Source organism: Pan paniscus, chromosome 9 (genome assembly GCF_029289425.2).
Source record: "Pan paniscus chromosome 9, NHGRI_mPanPan1-v2.0_pri, whole genome shotgun sequence".
Taxonomy (NCBI): domain Eukaryota; kingdom Metazoa; phylum Chordata; class Mammalia; order Primates; family Hominidae; genus Pan; species Pan paniscus.
The window spans coordinates 112032736-112053724 of record NC_073258.2 but is presented as its reverse complement, the minus strand read 5'-3'; the positions used below and the strand labels follow the sequence as shown (position 1 = coordinate 112053724).

At 43.6% G+C, this 20989-nt stretch overlaps 1 protein-coding gene across 1 annotated transcript; it reads right to left on the bottom strand.

The window, feature by feature from the left end:
- Positions 1-1202: 1202 nt before the first annotated feature.
- POU2AF3 (POU class 2 homeobox associating factor 3) lies at positions 1203-7785 on the bottom strand. Its single transcript, XM_024930985.4, has 3 exons — positions 5365-7785; positions 3724-3953; positions 1203-2278 (listed from the first exon to the last, which is right to left on the bottom strand). The coding sequence occupies exons 2-3, from the start codon at positions 3817-3819 to the stop codon at positions 1910-1912; spliced, it is 465 nt and encodes a 154-aa protein (XP_024786753.1). The 5' UTR covers positions 3820-3953; positions 5365-7785; the 3' UTR covers positions 1203-1909.
- Positions 7786-20989: the final 13204 nt, after the last annotated feature.

The following is a 20989-nucleotide window of genomic DNA, read 5'->3' as shown; positions in this document are numbered from 1 at the left end:
CATTTCCAAAGCATATTTGTCTCCTGGTAGGAAGAAACACACTGAAGTGGTGGTGAGTCAGTTTCTTCCTGAGTCCCCAGAGTATAGGACCTATAATCTGGTAGCTCTTGTGCCTGGCATCTCTGTGTCCTACGGACAATCCGGCCCTTTTGGCGAGGTCTGACTGAATTGTTTTTGGGACACACCTTTGTGTATATGAGGAAGTTGGCATTTAATGATGCCATGGGTTCCTGAATGGTCTTTCACGAATGGTGGCTCAAACTTCTCAGCCCTGGAGAGGAAGGAACAGGGCTTTGCTATCTTTCCGACCCAAGCTTGGGTGCCTACGGGCTGGGTGACACTGGACAGGTGAACTAACTTCCCAGAGCCTCAGACTCCTCATTTTGCTGTCAGTGTTGTGAAGATTAAATCAGATAATGAGTGAGAATACTCTTACATAATTCTGGCACATAGGACGTGCTCAGAAAATGGTACCTGTGGCCAATGCTGAAGGTACCAGTATTGCTGCCATTGTACTGGCACTTGAGATGTGGCAAAGGCTCTTCAGACTTCACTTCAGAGATTAAGTCCTGTGCCTTAATGCCTTCAGCAAACAAGATTCAACAGTCTAGTCCCACATAGGTAGATTAAATAACTCCTCTTTACCTTGAAAGACAGCTGGGCTTCTTCAAATAGATTAATCAGAGGAAGCAAACTCTAAAATTCAAGTGTAAACAACATAGTCAATACTATAAATCAACGTGTAAACATAAGTGATGTATATTTAAGAACCTAAAGCCAAAAATTCAGAAATAGAAAATAATGACTTCTAAACTTTGGGCTGCATTAACTGTATGGCAGCTCTCAAGGAAAAGATCAACTATTTGCTCAGAAAGTTTCCAAAGCAATGCTTTGGAAAGGAAAAAGAATGATCTACAGGCTAACATAGCTGTAGGCAACATGAGCTTTTTGGTCGTCCTAACACTTCATTGACTAATGTTAGATAAGAGAAACTAATGGTTCATAAATGCATTTTTGTGATGTTGCTCTAAGATGTGTCCCCTCATCTGGAGGTGAGGCAGGGTTTCCCTTTTCCAACATCCTAGCTGTGCCTACCCTCCATCCCATGGAAGCCAAGGTATCTCACTGCATTTTAAATGAATATATATATATATATATATATATATATATATATATATATATATATATATGGAGTCTTGCTTTGTCGCCCAGTCTGGAGTGAAGTGGTGCGATCTCGGCTCACTGCAACCTCCGCCTCCTGGGTTCAAGTGATTCTCCTGTTTCAGCCTCCTGAGTAGCTGGGATTACGGGAATGCACCACCATGCCTGGCTAATTTTTTTTTTTTTTTTTGTATTTTTAGTAGAGACAGGATTTCTCCATGTTGCTAGGCTGGTCTCGAACTCCTGATCTCAGGTGACCCTCCCGCTTTAGCCTCCCAAAGTGTTGGGATTACAGGTGTGAGCCACTTCACCTGGCCCAGATAAAAATAATTTTAAATTCATGAATCCATAAGATTAAGCCACTTGAGAGTAATTAGCAATTTCCAGAATTAATGGATAATGTTCAAATCAATTAAAAATGACTACTGGAAATTAAAAAAAATCCAACAGTTAGTAATACAAAATTATTTATTAGTAAAAAAGGAGAGAGCATTTGTTCGTTATACAAAAAGTAAAACAATTGAAAGTTTCCTACAAAAATTTAAACTATGAGCATACAAAGTAGGAGTGGCACTGTGACCGGGTCTGAGGACTTCATATGAATGCTTAGCATCAGAAAATTGGAAATAGTGACATGTAAACTGTGCTTGGGATATTGTGTTACCAAGTTGCATATTTTGCAGTGTCATCTAGACGTGGTAGAAAAATAGATATACCCATGCCATGTTCTGAATTACTGTAATTTCTATTAACTATAGCAGATGTCACAGTTTGTTTCCCTCTTATAGAAATCACTGGTGGCGGCTGCTGAGGGGGCAAAGTCCACACAGTCTGTGCTCGGGTAGAAGTACTCTGCCGCCTGGAGAGCATCCAAGTCCTCTGCCTCACACGATGCGCAGTAGCAGATGGAGGTGGTGGCCGAGGAGAAGCAGCTGTACTGGGCGTGTGAGGACAAGTGATGGTAGGAATGGTCTTCTGGGGGGTAGCCACAGGTTCTGGTGTCCAGAGAAGCAGGGGAATTGTAATTCTCTGGAGCATATGAAGGCAGCTGCACTGGCGAGTAACTGTAGTCTAAGGAGCCAGAGAGAATGGAGGAATTTGAAGGTGATCCTGGGATCTAGAGAAATGACAACCAAGAAACAAAGAGGTTAATAACTTAGACAGGATCAAAGAACTGAACAGTGTGGGTTTACCAATGCAGAGTGAGAAAATGAGGGGTAAAAAACCAAATCAAACGAAACAACACCCAACCCAAGTCTGCAGAAGTAATTTTATTTGCTGACTACATGATTTCATGACACCACAATCTATAGTTACCTATTTCTTTCCAAACAATAAATTGCCTTGCTTCACTGGCTTCCTTTGTTATAATCCTACTTTAGAGGGTGCTCGTTCTGAAACCACAAAATCCCATTGTGCTTCAAGTCACCTGCATATCAAATCCTGCTGTATGCCACAATCTAAGCTGTAGGTGGCACCCTGGATGTTTCTCCACACCCTCACCATGAAGAATCAGGTGATCATGCAAAGGCATAACTTGGATCCTCAAGGATCTTGGAGTATCCCTGGCATATGCCAAGATGAGTCACTACCTGTCTCGCCACTAAAGTCTTGTTCCCTGGAGTGAGAGCTACTGTCTGTTTTCTCTTAAGCAAGTCTACAATTGTTACTGAGAAAACCTAACTTGGAGGCTGGGAAGGAACTGGGTCACTGGGGCCCCATATTTTCCCTGTGACAATGTGCATATTCTGCAGAGTTAATTTCCTATCCCCTCTAAAATTTAGTCTGATGCCCACACAGACTTTTGACAATCCAAAGGCAAAAAGTATTTACATTCCTTAAAAAAGAAAACCTTACAATTTAAGGTTTACAAAACAAACCTGTGAGTCTCTAAAAGACAACGGAAATAACTAGTTTCCACTAATAGAAACCTTACTTCATTTTGAAGGATAACACATTTTCAAACATTTGAGATCCACCGAGAACAACCAATTTAATTTTTTTCAAAGATTACGGCTTCATTTTTACTAACCATCTCAGACCCAAATGAGTTATTGTGCTTATAGCAGACTCAAACTATCAGTTAGTAGAGCCAGTTCAATGACAAAACAAAGCAAAACCTCCCCCTAATGAAATGAAGTTTGTTACCATATATACACAGCCTTAATTCCATTTCCAAGAACTCAAAATTCCATCAAAAAATCCAAGAGCCATTGTTTAAACCACTGACTTCCAATTAGTAGGTCTCTTGACTTTACAGTTTAAAAAACATTAAATGAATATTGCCAGGAACCTCTTTTTATTGCTACCCACCAACTTACTTGGTGGCCGAAAAATCTAAATCTTGGGAAATCTAAATTACGTGCGTATCCAAAAGTTTATGCCCTGCAGTGTGTGGCTACTTCTATACATTGACTTTTAAATTCTTCTCTGCTTGTTTCCTTGGATGATTTCCTTGCTGATAGTTTTTGTATGATTTCCCACGGGATGGTGCAAACTCACAAAGCACTATTACCCCATAGTTAGACACAATCAGGTATATAAAGAACTGAGAAAAATTACCAGGCTCTGGTTAAAGCAGAAAGGGGTGGCCTGGAAGCTGTCTGGGAAATGGTGTGGAGCACTTTGTGTGGAATTGAGCAAAGGCTCCGGGTGCATCTCTGTCTGAAGGTAGGAATCAAAGATCTGGTCGAGGCAGCTTGAGTTTTCTTCACATGAAACACAACTGGAAAATTCTCCCCGTTGCAAATAATTGGGCGTGGAAGAAATTGGTTCAGGCTCAAAATACAGTCCTAGAGGAGAAAGGAAAAAGGCAGGTTTTTGCATAAAAATTGCAAAACACAGATTTGAATGGAGATCTATACTCTGAATATTTACTATGTCTAGGGGGAAAAGGGGCTTAACAAATCCAGAAAAGTAAACGGGAATGCAATTTTGACTCTTTAGTTGTCCTAGCTAATTCAAGCTCCAGGGAAATGAACATGGTTAATAATGTGGAAACTGGCTGTAAAACTGGTTAGGGCAAAAATAAAAGGATGGTGACCCAATTTGTGTCCAAGTGTCACAGTCAAATAATGGCTCAAACTTCCCCTTTCTTGGGCTGTAAAACCATGGACATCCAGCCCCTACTGGCAGTTCACGTAAACCTCTCAGAAGTAACTGACAAAGTTGTTGAGGCTTTGAGATAACTTCTGATGCTACGGGAAATAATTCTTTTGACTTATGGTGATTGCTTTTTTGAACTTTTCACTCTTACTCAGTAACTTAAGTTTGGAGGAGAGAATTTTGAGAAGTGATTTAAATGAGAATGCAAATGATAATCATGGAAACCAGGAACATAGAGTACCAATTAGCACTATTGGCTCGGAAGTACAAAAAGCAAAAATGTTTTCTCAGTGAACATGTTAACATCATGATGTGATCAAAGTAAGTTGTTAAACATCAAACAAAGATAATCAGTAAACATTACTCCTTTTCCATTTTATTATTAATAGGCCCAATTTGTGATAATTATCTGTAAATGCTGGAAGAAGAGAGGATTAGAGTGTGCTCATCAAAGGGACTAAAGGACACTGTGTTCTTCTTGAGGTCTCCAGTTCCTTTAAGGTGAAGCTACGGTGACACATTTAGTGGGGAGAGGCCATAGGCAGAGGTTTCCTTATATACGACCTCCTTAAACTCTTAGCTGTTGGGTAGCAGAGGTAGGAGTGTTTATGTAATCGAGTTATTCTTATTGGGCTGAGAAAACCTACACTTGTTTGAACTGCTTTCTGGGAAGAGAGAAGGGGAGGGAAGCCCCTGTCGGCTGGAAACTAAAGGAACAGAGCAAAGGCATTATTTGAGTGTCTTGGGATGTTCTGTATTCCATCTAACAGTGCACTAAAAAAAGATAAGTTCCTGAGAACAATTCTGATTTTGTAGTTCAGTTTAGTTACTTGGCGATGAGGAACTGGAATAAATGTGAAGAACAAACTCTCGAGACAATATAGCAGAGAGTAGAGAATTCAGAAATGAAGACAACATTTATGCTTGTTTTCTTGCTGGGCTTGCATGTGGAGTGACTATGCCTTTTTCACCTTCTGATTGGTTGGATTCCAATTAAATGGTGGTGCCTATCTTAACCCCTGAATCAAGACTGAAAGACTTTTGGGATGGACTTTTGAAAGAGTGTTTGAGGGAACTGTTAATGCTGGCTGTACTGACCTGCAGAAGATGGTGCAACTGGGTCTGAAAGGTGGACACTGCTGCCTCCGGACCGCTGTCAAAGCAAGAATATCACCGTGAAGCAGGCTGAAAGAAAAGCTCTGAAGGGAAAGCTAAGACATTTTGATGAGGACTATGTTTCTTTCTGCTATAAGGTAAGCCAGATTCTTCCTTCTCAGAAAAAGTTGCTTTCTTTTTTTTTTTTTCAATGTTTGACAAATTTTTGTACAAAATATATTGTAAAAAACAAGTGAAAGGGAAAGTGTCAACAAATATTTTATAGAATTTGAAAGACAGATGCATAGAATTGCGGTAGGTGTATTAAGTCCGTGTAGAATTTAAAATGCCTTTTGAGGTTTATAATCCTTTTAAGATTCAATCTGGAAAATTGCATTGGAACAATGAAAACCTGAAATCAAATCATAAAACAGACTTCTTAAATACAACCAATATTATGTTTTATCTAGATCCAATATTTATGTTTGCTTGCTTGGGGAGTTTTTTTCCTAATATCAGATTCTTCTACTTAAATTTTAAAAGTGATTAATTTTTAGTAAAAAATTAATGTAAATAATTTTATGTGGCAAAAATGTAACAGTTTGAGAAAATGCAGCAAAAGGCTTCCTATTAAACTATTCGATTTAAAATTATTAAGGACTAACATTTATTTAATCTCAACTATCTATGGCTTGGTCAATTATTTTTCTCAAAAATTTCATATACCATCTGGCTACTTAGCCTTAGGGAGTCGTTTCCCCATAGAACACAATTCTTAATTTTGTTAATTCTGAGTAGCTAAAAATATTCACATGTTCTTAATATACACGAAATATTAAAATAAAAATATTTTCTTAAAGCTGTGGTTGGTGAGTTGGAACCTACTTTCATTCTAGTTAATGGTCGGGAATTATTCCAGTACTTTGTATGTTTTGTACTACTATCTATAAAAGTTGCTTTTATTTAAACTACTGTATTTAAATACTTAAAAGTTTATGAGACTACTCTTTTTAACTATTAAAAGTAAAGCAGCCTACATTTTTCAGTTGAATTAATAATTATACTGAGTAATTTAGGATTTTTTTTTTTTTTTTTTTTTTAATTTCAGGTGGTGGCTTTAAAGTTTAAAGGTACCCGTATTGCTCTGTGATTCTGTGCTGGGAAGCCGAGCTCACCACACCTCTTTTGGGTTACAGGGCATACTCACTCCCATACTCTGAGCCACAGGGAGAGCTGTGCAGGCAGCCACTGCTGAAACAGGAGGCACTATTAATTTTGAAAACGATCCATGCTGTAATGTCATGAACCAGGAAGCTGGAATCCTTTACCAGCTCTTTATGCAAATATTTGGCTGCAGCTTGAGCTGAAGGACTTGGAAGGAGTGGGTATTAGAAAATCTGCCTCATTGTAGAGCTTTCCTTAACTCCATTCCTCCCCCGGATTGGTCTGTTTGTCTGCCTCTACCCCATGTTATCTCCCTGAGGTGTGTTTACAATATCCTACTTGATATTATCTTTCTAGTCATGGGTTCACTTTCTACTTTGCTCCAAGAATACAAAGAAAGGCAACTCTCTCTTAGATTTCAAACAGCACAAAAATTCACAGTCTACAATTTATAAAAACACATCAAGGCTGTTTAAAAAATTAATGATTTAAAAAAAGAAAGGTAAATGATATCTTTTGATAACGACTAACTCAAGTTTCCTTTTACCCCAAAGGCAAGTGTGTGTGTGTCTGTGTGTGTGCGTGCATGCGCATGTTTGCAAATTGATCTGGCTGAAATAAGTTTTTTAAAATCAAGTGTTCCAATCCGGCATACACACAGTTTCTTCTGGCACTGCTTGAAGAATATTTGAATTCTTTACTGAATGTCTGTCTCAACCTATAACTTCCATTCGTGATTGCCTTCTTAAAATTTTAAATTGTGGATACTACTCTGACTTTATAACAAATTAAGATAGATTTCTTGCCACTTTGTAGTATTTGATATAATTAACCCTCTCCTTGGCTTAAAGTTTCCCAGAGGCATCCTTCAACAAATGAACAAACTGGGGATCATCTCTGTTATACCAGAAAGGTCTACGCTAAGAAGCAGGCAACATCATCCCCTGGTGTCTGCTACCCTTGCCTACTAAGTACGCTCTCACAGCTTCTTTAGAATCCCAGATCCATCCGATGGCTTCCAGTGAGGGATTTTACGTCTGGCTTTTGTAATTAAATTATATGCGTGTTAAACCTGCTTGCTTGCGAGGGCATAGGCTGATGCAGTCTTAAGGGAAGCAAAGTACAGCAGGCTTTACTCTGCCTGTTCCTATAAGACACTGGTTCAGAAGTCCTGCTTTATTTCTCAGGAGGGAATTCAGAAAAATTTAAATAAGTCAAACTACTCCGGGGAACAGAAACTGGTCAGATACACAAGTGAAGTGTCTTACCCTCACATTAGCTCCTGTAGCGAGCTAAGAAGGGAACAGTGGCCAGACCCATCTGTAAGGGCCCAGCAGCAACAGAAGTGCCACACTCACATGGGGCTCTCCAGGTGCAGCTGAGCAGAACTGTAGCAAGTACCAAAGCTCCTTAAGGAAACGTTACATTTTATTATGAAAGTCTTGATGATGTTTTTCTCCAGAAGCATTTTCCAGTTCCCTTGTACCTGGTTTTGTTAATTATATAACCACCTCTGAACTGAAGGGGTTGAGGCTATCAGACTCCTGCTTAGTATCGTCAGATCTGCAGAATGATGAATTTAGAGCATAAAGAGCCAACAGAAGGGTTTTTATATTACACTAAGAAAAAGACCTTAGTCCTACTTTTAGCGTTGCCATGAGCAACTTCAAGGTTTTGAATTTTGCCTGTAATCGAGGTACAGATCTCTGACCTACTTACCTCTGCTGGTTGTTATAAAAACTAAATGAAATAGTGGCTGTGCAAAAGTGCTTTAAAAGAAGAACCACTGTGAAGTCCTCTAGAAATGTAAGGGAGTGTTAATGTGTTACCTGAAATTCTGCACATGGAGGTCCTTACTTTTCCAGCTGCATGTGCTGTATATGCCAAATTGCAGCTGGCTCGCATCTGAACTCTAAACTCTGAGCAAAGGGTGTGAACAAACATTACCAAATAGCTGGCTTTCAATCCTTGGTTGGAATATTAGTTGCTTTCCCCAGATAATATTATTATTTCTCAAATAATGACAACTAACATTTATCGAGCACTCACTAAGTGGAAAGCATTCTTCTAACGGCTTTGTATGCAATAACTCGATTAACCCTCACAAAATCCTATCATCCCCAATTTGAAGACGAATAAACAGAGGCAAGAGGAATTGGGTAATTTGCTTGAGGATACACACCATGGAGGAACTGAGATCTGAGCCCAGTCCATCTGGTTCTGGAACCTGTGTTTACCTCCCCTACATCATTTGCCCCCTCCCATTTCAAGAAGTCCCGCTGTCAAAGGCCTATTTCATGAAGTCACGCATTGCACATGAACAGCATCAGGCACAAAAACTGTTGTGGGGCAGATGCCAATGGGCTGGAGAAGGACCAATCCTAACAGAGGCAATATGAGCCCCAGCTGTCAGATCCTATGTTCACACCCAAACCAACCCCCAAGCAATTGTATGATTGAGGCTTTTTAGGGATGAGCTGCCCTCTCTTGGGCAATAACCCTACCTAGTTTATTTGGTTCTGTTGCTGCCCTGAGTGCCTTTGGCAGTACTTACCGTAGGAAGGTGTATAAAGTGTCAGGGTATACCCTTATGACTGCTCAGTTCAATTTTGTAATAACCTGAAACTGCTTAAGGTGTTGATACATTTTAGGGAAGTGGTCCTGTACTCCAGCTGTCTCTTCTGCAGAGACAGGGCCCTTTTCTGCTAGATACTTTAGGTAACTGATGATTTACAGATAAATGATCTCAGAGGGTGAGTTCCAGAAGAATGAGGAGGGAAGGGAGGATGTTCCACACAGATGCTATCCTGGAAGGGGCCCCTAAAATGAGGTGAATTTCTGGGAGAGATTTTCTATGGGTCTGCAAGGGCTGTACATACATACACTGTCTTCCTAACAAAACGATGTCTACTTACCTGCTGGCCGCTCCTCCCCCTGCAGAGGACCAATGCACTTTTTATACTTTACTTTCACCCATGGGGGATGGATGGGCTCCCCCAAATCCTGAGCCCCACAACATGCCCCAGCTGTCCTCTGTAGCTTCCCGATTGGGATGCAGCTGGGTACAGAAGTCATAGGAACAGCAGAGGAAGGCCAGGTCTGGGAATGGTGAGTGCGTGGGGCCTTGAGTGGCCTCCACACCTTGCAGACACAGCGTTGAAAGAGGCCTGGCATGGGCTGGGGAATGAGGGAAGGGCTTATGCTTACGGTTCCCCCGGAGGCCGCCTGGTGTGCCCGTCTTTGCTGCAGCAGCTCCTTCACTGTGATCTTCACTCGGACACCCTGATACACCTTCGGTTTTTCTGGAGAAAGGCAACTGAGTCAGTGGTCGAGTCCAAGGTCTGGGTGCCAGGGTGCAGAGTGGGGGCCCCTTTTATAGGCTATGGCACCCAAAGCCAAGTTTCTAAGTTCGGAGAACACACACAAAAAATGTCAAAGGATGGTAAAAACCCAAACATTTCAAACTTGAAAGAATGAAGAGTGGCTGAGCAGGTTTCAGAGCCCCAGTAGGAAAAGAATCCGTGGAAATTTGTGGGGCCATCCACCCCTGGCTGGGCCTCAGTCCCAGGCCAATAGCAAACGGGTTTTTCTTCTCTGGAATATGGAGACCAGTGCAGCGGAGCCCACCACTCTGATTAGGTCGGGGGAACCTTGGCTTTCAGACCCAGACAGCCGAGAGAGGGTATTATGGACCTGGGGAGGGGCCAGGCCTGGGGCAGGGGGCTTTCTCTGATTATGGCGGCTGACGTAGCCCACCCCACTGTGATGTTCCCACTAGCATGGAAGTCCCGAGTCCCTTCCTTCTCCACCTGGCCAGGTGTGGCTTCTGGGCAGGCTCCGACCTCTGCGTGCCCTTGGTCTGGAAGCCAGCCCGGGAGCAAGCGGTGAGGTTTGGCCGGCCCAGGACTGGGCCGGCGAGGGACCTGCCAGACTGACCCTAGTAAAGGGGCCAGGCCCGAGGAACTCCCTCCCTCGCTCCCTTCTGTCTTTGCCTTCTGCCCGCTCTCCCTCGCCCCTTTTCTCCGCCTTTTCCGCGCTCCATCTTGCCCTCCTCCCTCCTTCGCCCCCGCTCCTACTCTCCCCTTCTTCCCCTCTCTCCCCACCCCCTCCCTTTCTGGGGCAGGCGTTTCTCCGAGGCGCACTGAGGCTCCGGGGCGAGTCCGCGCAGCGCGAGCTGGGGAAAGCCGTCCGGGGCTCCCGATGACCCTGCACTCCGCCGGGAGGCCGCCCTTCGGTAGGGGCCGCCCCGGGGCTGGCGGGGCCTGGTCGGACTGCCCCGGCTCGCGGGAGGTGGCGGGCGCGCGCAAGAGGGGTTCGCTGGAAGGGACCCCTGAGCGCTGGGAGCAGGGGCAGCCTCAGCCCCGGGCCCCGAAGAGCCGCAGTGAGTAGGTTGGGGACTGGCTGTTAGGCCAAGCCGAGCCGGGCGAGCTTTCAAGGTGGAGGTGGCCGCAGGAGTCCGGGGCGGCTCCGGGCCTGACCACTACCCTGCAGTGAGCGTCCAGGAATCGCGCGGGGAAGCGCGCTGGGTGCGGCGGCCGAGGGTGACCGCGCGTTCAGCCTGGGCGCCTGGAGATAGTGCCAGGATGCCAGCGCCTCGCCTGGTCACTGCGGGGACCGCAGCTGGACAGCAGGGATCCCCCTCAAGCCGAGTTCCAGGAGTAGGGTCTCCCCAGGAAAGGAGATTGCGCTCTTCCTAGCCCGGACCCAGGGAATCCCGTGCCCCGCCCGCAGGGCCCAGGCGCCGCGCCCTCTCCGCGCTCCAGCCCACCGCAGCCCCACCACCCCGTTCCCCGATCGGCTCCGGACTCTGCGGGCAGCGGGCGTCCCTCGGGGTCCGCGCAGGGACCGCCACAGCTCGGCTCAGTGCAGTCGGTGCGCTCTGCCCCCGTCCCAGGCTCACTGTGAGCCTCTAGCTCCCCCCGTCGCAGCTTCTGGGAGCGCAGGGTCCGCGCCGCGTGTCCCAGGACACAACAGTGGATACGTGGGAGGGCGGGCGGGGGCCTGGGGTACACGGACGTCCGGAGCGGCCGACTCGGCCTCTGGGCCTCTGCCCTCCGGGACAGGCGCTGAGTGGGAGCGGCCACAGCGTGGCCCGCGTCCTCTCCGGATCCCCGGCCCTTACTCGCATGCCTTGACTTTGTGCCTCTCTGTTCTATGCAGGAAAAGCCGTGGAAACACACCCGGATTGAAATGCCCCTGGCCCGCCTGACCCGACCCTAGGAGAAGCAGCCGAGTTACCCGACATCGTGGTCAGCAGGAGCTGGGTCGGTGGCTGGATGCTGCAGCTGCAGGGACTCAGCGCCTGGGAGGGCTCCTGGGGCAGGGAGAGAAGCAGAGATGCAACATTTTTAAAGTTTCACAAAGCATCCGGCTGCACCCAGGTCCCTGGAACAGGAGACAAACAGAATTAATGTTTTATACCTTCGGGTATAGGTTTGAGTTTTTTCCCCCTCATGCCAAGTATTTAAAACCTCTAGAAACCCATGATTTGACAATCAATGATTGCGCGATACTTTCAATTTGAATATTCAAAGGCTTAACAAAATGGACTATCTTCTGCAGAAATCCTGCACACAGGCACCCCACAGAGAGTCCAGAGAAACAGGGAGTGAGACCCCTTTGGGTCCTGGCCCTTGCTTTTATTATATTTTGAGCATTTTGTCCTCCTTCCCACAGATAGAGCAGATGTCCTCAAAGATGCTCTGTATTTCAGCCTTCAGGGCAGCTAAGAAGCCATGAGTGACTTAGGCTGCCCTGGCCATGAACACCGGAGCCAGACTGGCTGGCCAGACTGATTCCCGCACCCCCCATCTGTGTTTTGAGGGGAAATCTTAGGTTTTGAGGAATGAACATGGCAGCTAGTGGGTGTGGCACAGCAAGAAGTCGCTCTGGGCCCAGGTGGCAGGCCAGCGGCCTAGCAGAGGCCTTCGCTCTGCACCTCCTATTTTTCTGGTTCCGCCTGGCTACCAGCGGGCTTTCCTCCCCCTTTCATCCCGCTCTTCCTGGGCCCGACACTGGGGTTTCTGCTCAGAATGACTGCCCATTAAGACCCTTTGCTCCTCCCCACAGAGCTGGGGATGCCAGGAGCCTCATCCTCTGGAGACTTTCTGACTCTGGGTTTCACCACCGCACTGCGAAGTGCCCTCTTTGCTTTTTCGCCCGCTAGAGCCACCCCTGCCTTTTTGCTGTAGGAGCACATGTTAGGAAACAATGACAAGTTTGGCTCCTGCTCATTTTAATTGAAAGGATGTGGACTTAGGTTCAAGCCTTCTCCCATTGGGGTGAGAAGGGGGAGGGACTTGGGATCAGGCTTCCCCCTTGATCCAGGCCCAAGCCCCTCACTAATGACTTGGGATTCTACTGGGTCATCTTCTGTGAGTACTTACTGTGCCTCTTCCACGTGATTTGGAAGGTGAGGAGACAGGAATGGTCCACAGAGGCAGAGAGTGCCAGGCCAAGTCCTCTCATAGCCACCCACCCCCTCCACAGAAGGGGACAGCAAGAGAAGAGAGAGACATGGTGAGGTTCCTTTTGCAAATAACCAAGATATTTCCAGGATTCAAGACCAGGCCATAGTTTTAGGCCTCTGCTCTTTATTCTCTGAGATCTCAGAAATGCAAAAAGTGTAGTTTAGCCCCAGAGGCCTCAAGAAAAAGATTGGGGTGCCCCCAAATGTGTCAAATACAGAGGGAAACACACAGAGCTTAGGGAAAGGGCAACTGAGAATGACAAGACTGATAGGAATTGCTTGGCAGCTGAAGCCACATCTCTGGGGGAGAGGAGCAGGCCTGGGAACACCTGAGGTGGCACCTGGCAGTGGAGGGCAGGATGGATGTATTGAAATCTGACAGCTTCTGGAGCTTCTTTCTACAAATGCCCCTGAGCCTGTGTCCTAGGTTTCCCTGATGGACCAGACCTGAGGAGGGGAAGGACAATGGGAGTGGAGATAGCACCTCCCCTCCCTGAATACCTTCTTCCCCGCTGTGCCTAGGCCTTGCCCCCTCTGAAGGAACAGTGAACCAAGCAGCTTGGAATCTAGGGATGGTCTCTTGTCCTCATAGCGTCTTCCATTACTTCTTTTCTTCGCTGCTCTCCTCCTTTTTGTTATACTCTTATTTTTTGATTTGCTTTTAAAAACCTTCTTCTTTGTTGCATTTTTGTTTATTTCTTTCTGTGTTTCTTTGTCGCTCTTCCTGTCATTGCTTTCTTCCATTTCTTATCTGCACTACTGGTTTTCTCCCTGGCTTCACGTGTCTCTGTGTTCCCCTGTGCTGGGGTGTCCTCCCAATGCTTTCAGGCTTCATCTCCTTCCTAACCTCTCCTTTCATGTGGAGATGGACAGGGATGGCAGGAGCATTGAGTGCTCTTGGCAACACCATTGAAGATGATGCTGACGATCAGCTACCCTGTGAAGAAGGCAGGCCAGGCTGGGTGAGAGGGGAGCTCCTTGGAAGTCAGGGGGTCTGTAAGGACAGCAAGGATCTTTTTGTCCCAACCTCCAGCAGCCTTTATGGGTGCTTCTGTGTTGGCCTTGTTTCTGGGATGGCCATCTCAGTGCTGTTGCTGGCTAGCGATTTCAGAAAACTAGATTTATCTAGGCCTGAGCCCTGTTTTGAGAAAGAAGCTTCCCTCTGGTTTGTAGCCCAACGTTAATGAGTTTTGGTTCCTGTTGTTTCTATAATTACAAAACCCCAGCACAGGTATTTAAGAGCCAAAGGCCATGCTTGTGGAAGTAAGGGAGAATCTTTCTAAATGGATCCTGCAAATCCTCCTTACAGATCTGAGTGGATGATCAGGCCCAGAGCAACCCTGAGACCCCAGGTACCCACAGCATTGGCTGTTCTTCATAGGAGACTCAGAGAAGACTTCATAGGAGACTCATTATTGTTTACTGGACATCAGGTGCTATATTGTATAGCATTCACATTCCACAGGTGAGGAAACAGGCTCAGAGGAATAAGTGGCATGCCAAGATCATTGAGTGTATCAGTAGCAGAATTAGGATTCAGACTTTGATAGGCCTAACTCCAAAGCCCTGGCTTTTTTTTTTTTTTTGAGATGGAATCTTACTCTGTCACCAGGCTGGAGTGCAGTGGCATGATCTCCGCTCACTGCAACCTCTGCCTCCTGGGTTCAAGTGATTCCCCTGCCTTGGCCTCCTGAGTAGCTGGGACTACAGGCATGCACCACCACGCCCAGCTAATTTTTGTATTTTTAGTAGAGAGGAGGTTTCACCGTGTTGGCCAGGATGGTCTCAATCTCTTGACCTTGTGATCTGCCTGCCTCGGCCTCCCAAAGTACTGGGATTATAGGCATGAGCCACCATGCCCGGCCTTTGCTCTTAACTACTGATGTTGTCTTCCTGATCTTTTCTACAAGAAGCTTTTAAACTTTTTGGACTTTAACCTACAATAAGAAATCCGTTTTACATGTTCAGATTTATCTATAACAACATTTATATTTCTAAAACAAACTTTTCATGAAACAACATATACCTACATATGTCAGGCACTCTGATATTTTCTATTCTAGTCCACCTTTTCCATTTCATTCTATTTATGGGAAATATATGTTGGTTGGGAGTCACTGAGTTAATTTAATGACCCACTAATAGGCTGTGAGTGGCATTGGAAAAATACCTGCTTGTAAGATATGCGAACACACGTTTCAAGGTTGTTTGTGCATGTGGAAATATTTTGGGGTGCTATCTGTTTTACCATCAGTTTGTACAAGGACACTAAGACAGTGTAGCCTGCTGACTTGAGAATGTTCTGTAAGGACTGGAAACACTAGAATCTTGAAGAAACGCCTGGCTAGAGGTGAAGGTAAGCTGTTAATTACACTGATTACAGTTTGTGCCTCTCAGACTGAGAACTCTTTTCTTCTTGCTGCGGGCATTGCTACCTCTAGGATGTTTGCCCTGAAGTCCTGATAGTCTCTTTGGGGTTTTAATAAATGGCTGAAAAAATTGTTGTGGGGTTTCAACAGGCGTTCATAGGCACCCTTGCTTGGCAATATAACATGACTTTTGATGTTTGGGTGTTGGAAGGGATCTTTGAAGTGCTGAGAGGGACTCAGTCTTTTTCCAAAATCTCTGCTTGTGTCTGTCCAGCCTCTGGCTCCACTGCTTGGCTGAGATCCTGGCCCATAGTAGAATATGTGTAGAGGAAACGAGAGCTCACTATTTGTGAGGCAGCCTGTTCCACTATTGGACTGCTTTAAATGTAGTGATCAGTGATTATGCTATAATCCAATCATGTATTAATTGGGCACCAACTATGCACTAGGCATGGTATCAAGTACCAGGAGTACAAAAATAAGTAAACTTTGATTTCTGCTATCAATTACTCTCTTCTCCTACTTCTGTACTACTGCTTTTCTATTGTGAGTTTGTTTAGTTCATTAATTGGTTTATTCATTCATTCAACAATCATATACTGATTAGCTACTCTGACCAGGTCCAGTACTAACTCTAAAGAAGTTATGCCCATCCCATCTTCACCCCAAGCCTTCTCCTTTTGAGACTCCTCATCCAGTTTCTTTAGTTCTTCATATATCACTGTTTTTCAGATCTCTGCCTATCCTTGCCATTGACCTCACAAATCCTGTATTTGACCTTAACCTTCTTATACCCAGTCCATACCCAAAGTGATGGAAATGGAATAGATTTCTTTTTAAAGTTTTAAACGAATATTTTGACTGAAAAATTTTGGCAGTCTTGTATGCAAATGACACTGCAGAGCATTGTTTTCTCCCCCCCACGTAGGAGATTTTATTCAACTTAGGCACAGGCATATTAAAAGACTTTCAGTATAAGGAAAAGGGGTAGTTTATTCCCTCCAAATTTGACTACAGCTCGAAATTGTCTTTATTAATGCAAAGTTCTTTTGTCACCTTGACTTTGGGACACTGTTACCAAACCTTGTGGGAAATATCAAGTTCCAGAAGATTGAATACATGCAGGAAACAAATGTTTTTTGGGCCCTAGAGTGAACATTTGGTCCATATGAAAATGACCAGGAAGACAATTAGGTGAAGGTTTTTTAATGATTTGTGCTACGTCAGTCTCTTCCCATAAGACATATTCAAAGTTTTAACTTTTCCTTAAGAGGCTTCCATGGGGAGCAAGCATTTGATAATTCATCCTTTAACTAAGAAAAACACCACCGTACACTGCTTGAAGAGTTCCTCTTCTATTACTTAAAACGTTTTTATTGTGCAACATTTAAGGCATACAAAAACATATAAAGAATACCATGATGAAAATCTATGACTGTATTACCAAGCTTAAGAAATAAAACAATTGAGTGATCTCTCATTTATGACTAAATTAACTTATTAAAACCATTAAAACTTTTGGATTATTCCTGTTAAGATATTTTCTTTTTTTTATTATTAAGCTTTAAGTTCTAGGGTACATGTGCACAATGTGCAGGTTTGTTACATATGTATACATGCACCATGTTGGTGTGCTGCACCCATTAACTCGTCATTTACATTAGGTATATCTCCTAATGCTATCCCTCCCCCCTCCACCCACCCCATGACAGGTCCCGGTGTGTGATGTTCCCCATCCTGTGTCCAAGTGTTCTCATTGTTCAATTCCCACCTATGAGTGAGAACATACGGTATTTGGTTTTCTGTCCTTGCGATAGTTTGCTCAGAATGATGGTTTCCAGCTTCATCCATGTCCCTGCAAAGGACATGAACTCATACTTTTTTATGGCTGCATAGTATTCCATGGTGTATATGTGCCACATTTTCTTAATCCAGTCTATCATTGATGGACATTTGGGTTGGTTCCAAGACTTTGCTATTGTGAATAGTGCCACAATAAACATAGGTGTGCATGTGTCTTTATAGCAGCATGATTTATAATCCTTGGGTATATACCCAGTAATGGGATGGCTGGGTCAAATGGTATTTCTAGTTCTAGATCCCTGAGGAATCGCCACACTGACCTCCACAATGGTTGAACTAGTTTACAGTCCCACTAACAGTGTAAAAGTGTTCTTATTTCTCCACATCCTCTCCAGCACCTGTTGTTTCCTGACTTTTTAATGATCGGCATTCTAACTGGTGTGAGATGGTATCTTATTGTGGTTTTGATTTGCATTTCTCTGATGGCCAGTGATGGTGAGCATTTTTTCATGTGTCTGTTGGCTGCATAAATGTCTTCTTTTGAGAAGTGTCTGTTCATATCCTTTGCCCACTTGTTGATGGGGTTGTTTTGTTTTTTTCTTGTAAGTTTGTTTGAGTTCTTTGTAGATTCTGGATATTAGCCCTTTGTCAGATAAGTAGGTTGCGAAAATGTTCTCCCATTCTGTAGGTTGCCTGTTCACTCTGATGGTAGTTTCTTTTGCTGTGTAGAAGCTCTTTAGTTTAATTAGATCCCATTTGTCAATTTTGGCTTTTGTTGCCATTGCTTTTGGTGTTTTAGACATGAAGTCCTTGCCCATGCTTATTCCTGTTAAGATATTTTCTTAGGGGGAAGTTTAGCAGGTATATCTATCAATTTTCCTAATCCAAAAGAGCTAATTCCTAGACACTGTATGTTTGGTCCACATTTCATTCCTCTTGGAACTTCTAACATTTTCTACTGTTCTTTTTTTAAATTGTACTAACAATGACATTGCATATTACAAATGCACGTATGTTATTTATCAGAGATTATAATTAGAGGATACTTTTTTTTTCTTTTTTGAGACAGGGTCTCATTCTGTCTCTCAGGCTGGAGTGCAGTGGTGCAATGATGGTTCACTGCAGCCTTGACCTCCTGGGCTTGAGCAATCCTCCCGCTTCGGCCTCCCAAAGTGCTGGGATTACAGGCGGCGTGAACTGCCACACCTGGTCAGAGGATACTTCCATATCAAAAATCAAATATAATATAATGCCATCATTTGCAAATAACTATAGAATATTTTAATGTTTATTTAGCTTGACCTTTGGGGATTCTTGTTCCTGATTTATTTATCATACTTGTTTTAGTCACACCAGAGATAATGATCAAACATTAAATAACTTTTATTTATAAGATTTCTTAGCAACAGATCATAGTACACGTACATACTAAATGAATATATCAACATTTTTTCTGTGCTATTTCAAAGGTTCAGTAATTTTATTTCATAAAGGTATCTAAAAAGACTAAATGAGTCATCTTAAATATATTACCACTAAAGCCCAATGTCCACCTACTGTCTGAATTTGGAGAGAGTATGGCTAATGTTAGATACTAAACATGGTGAGAATCCTCTCAGATACTGGTTTCAGAGAGCTGTCACCCATAGAACCAAGGGCTAAAAAGTTACTCATCTTTATGGTATAATTTTACTTCAATCTAACAAAAATTTACTGAGCATCTACAGTGTTCTGGGCCTCGAGCCAGGTGCTGGGACACAGAGGTGAGCCACTCATGAGTCCTCCCCATGAGTCTCTTTAGCTGGAGAACCACTTTGTCTAGAGTGTGTGATTTTGCACTTAACCTCTCTAGAGTCTATGGTGTGTGAGATGAACAGTGTAATATTGTTTTGCATAGAGAGGATACTGTAGACAGAACCCTGTGATGGAGCCTTAAGTAAAGAGTATAATTTTGGTGTGTGGTTGGTAGAATCACTATAATGTAATGTGACTTAAACCTTAGACATCAATCATTATTTTGGTACTTTAAATATAACTGATGTTTTATTCCTTGTGACTACATTATTTAGATATTTACATTAAATATCGAAAAACTGATCACAAAGATACTATAATACTTTTATACATGTGTGTACGTATGTATATATGTATGTATGTATGTCAATGTATGTTTTACTATTGGCATTAGTAATTATTTTCCCTTTATGCAATTTCTTTTAGAGTGCTTCTGTCTTCTCCTCCTACCCAATAGTACCATGAAATTGTATTATTAACTGAGCTATAGCAAGTCATAATGATCATTTGAAATCATTTATTAAATAAATGAGGTAAAGATGTAGTTTTCTTCTCTCCTTTTTTTGAGGTTTGTGTAATATTGTAAGAGGAATGCAAATGCCTTCAACTACATACTGCATGTGTTTCATGGCATGATTGTCTATATTGCAGCTTTTGCATGGGCAAATTGTGCTCAATTTCTTTTTGGCATTATCATCTAGTCAGCTTTCTTTAGTGGCTTGAACTTGACATACCATCTCTGATTACTTTAAGTCTTAAATATATCCTGTGTCCTTACAAGACCTGAAAGAGATGGAGTGTTGAAACGGAGCTCTTTAATTTTCTCTGACTTTCTCAGGAAAGTTGTAAGTCAGTGAATAGCAGGTTTAAGGAAGGTGAGGGAGAGAAGAATGCACCTATTTTTGTATGTTGGCGTGGTACATTGTTATGAAAAGGTGCGATTAGTCCCCACGTGTTGTAGAAAATTGGCTGGGCGCGGTGGCTCACGCCTGTAATCCCAGCACTTTGGGAGACCAACATAGGTGGGTCACTTGAGGCCAGGAGTTCCAGACCAGCCTGGCCAACATGGTGAAACCCCATCTCTACTAAAAATACAAAAATTAGCTGGGTGTGGTGGTGCATGCCTATAATCCCAGCTATTCAGGTGGCTGAAGAAGGAGAATTGCTTGGACCTGGGAGGCGGAGGTTGCAGTGAGCCGAGATTGTGTCACTGCCCTCCACCCTCCTCCAGCCTGGGTGACTGTCTCAAAAAAAAAAAAAAAAAAAAAAAAAAGAAAGGAAAGAAAACAGAGAGGACTTGAAAGAAAAATGGGATTGGATAAGGAAATAGAATTAATTTTCCTGTCATAATTTTGTAGTTTGATTTCACCTTTTAACAAAGTATTCCCTGAACAATAAAACAGAATCAAATTAAAATATATGTAAAACAGAGACACATTGTCAAACTAAACAGAATTCTTTTTTTTTTTTTGAGACAGAGTTTCGCTCTGTCGCTAGGGTGGAGTGCAGTGGCGCGATCTCGGTCACTGCAACCTCCGCCTCCCAGGTTCAAGCAATTCTCCTGCCTCAGCCTCCCGAGTAGCTGGGACTACAGGCGCCTGCCACCATGCCCAGCTAATTTTTTGTATTTTTTAGTAGAGACGGGGTTTCACCATGTTAGCCAGGATGGTCTCGATCTCCTGACCTTGTGATCCACCCTCCTCGGCCTCCCAAAGTGCTGGGATTACAAGCGTGAGCCACTGCGCCCGGCCCAAACTAAACAGAATTCTTGAAGATCACTTATTATTTGGAATTATTAGCACCAGCCCTACTCCCCAAACCCCTTTTAGACTAGATAACTGAAGTGGACACTAGCAGGCATATGTGGACCTGAGTGTGTCTCTTTTTTATAAGTTAATTTAGTCAAATGCTATGAAAGGGATTGGATGCTTTAAGAAGAATGTAAACATTGTCGTGCTCCCTGTATTTACCTCTGTTCCAAGGTCTGGTTGTTGAGCTCTCTTTGTCTGAGAGCCAGTGCATCTTCAAG

Bases quoted from the DNA above. Each gene is read 5' to 3' on its own strand.
- POU2AF3 (XM_024930985.4), bottom strand. From the start codon at position 3,819: ATGCACCCGGAGCCTTTGCTCAATTCCACACAAAGTGCTCCACACCAT. The intron at 2,279-3,723 runs GTAATTTTTCTC...TCATTTCTCTAG, and splicing joins TCTGCTTTAACCAGAGCCTG to ATCCCAGGATCACCTTCAAA.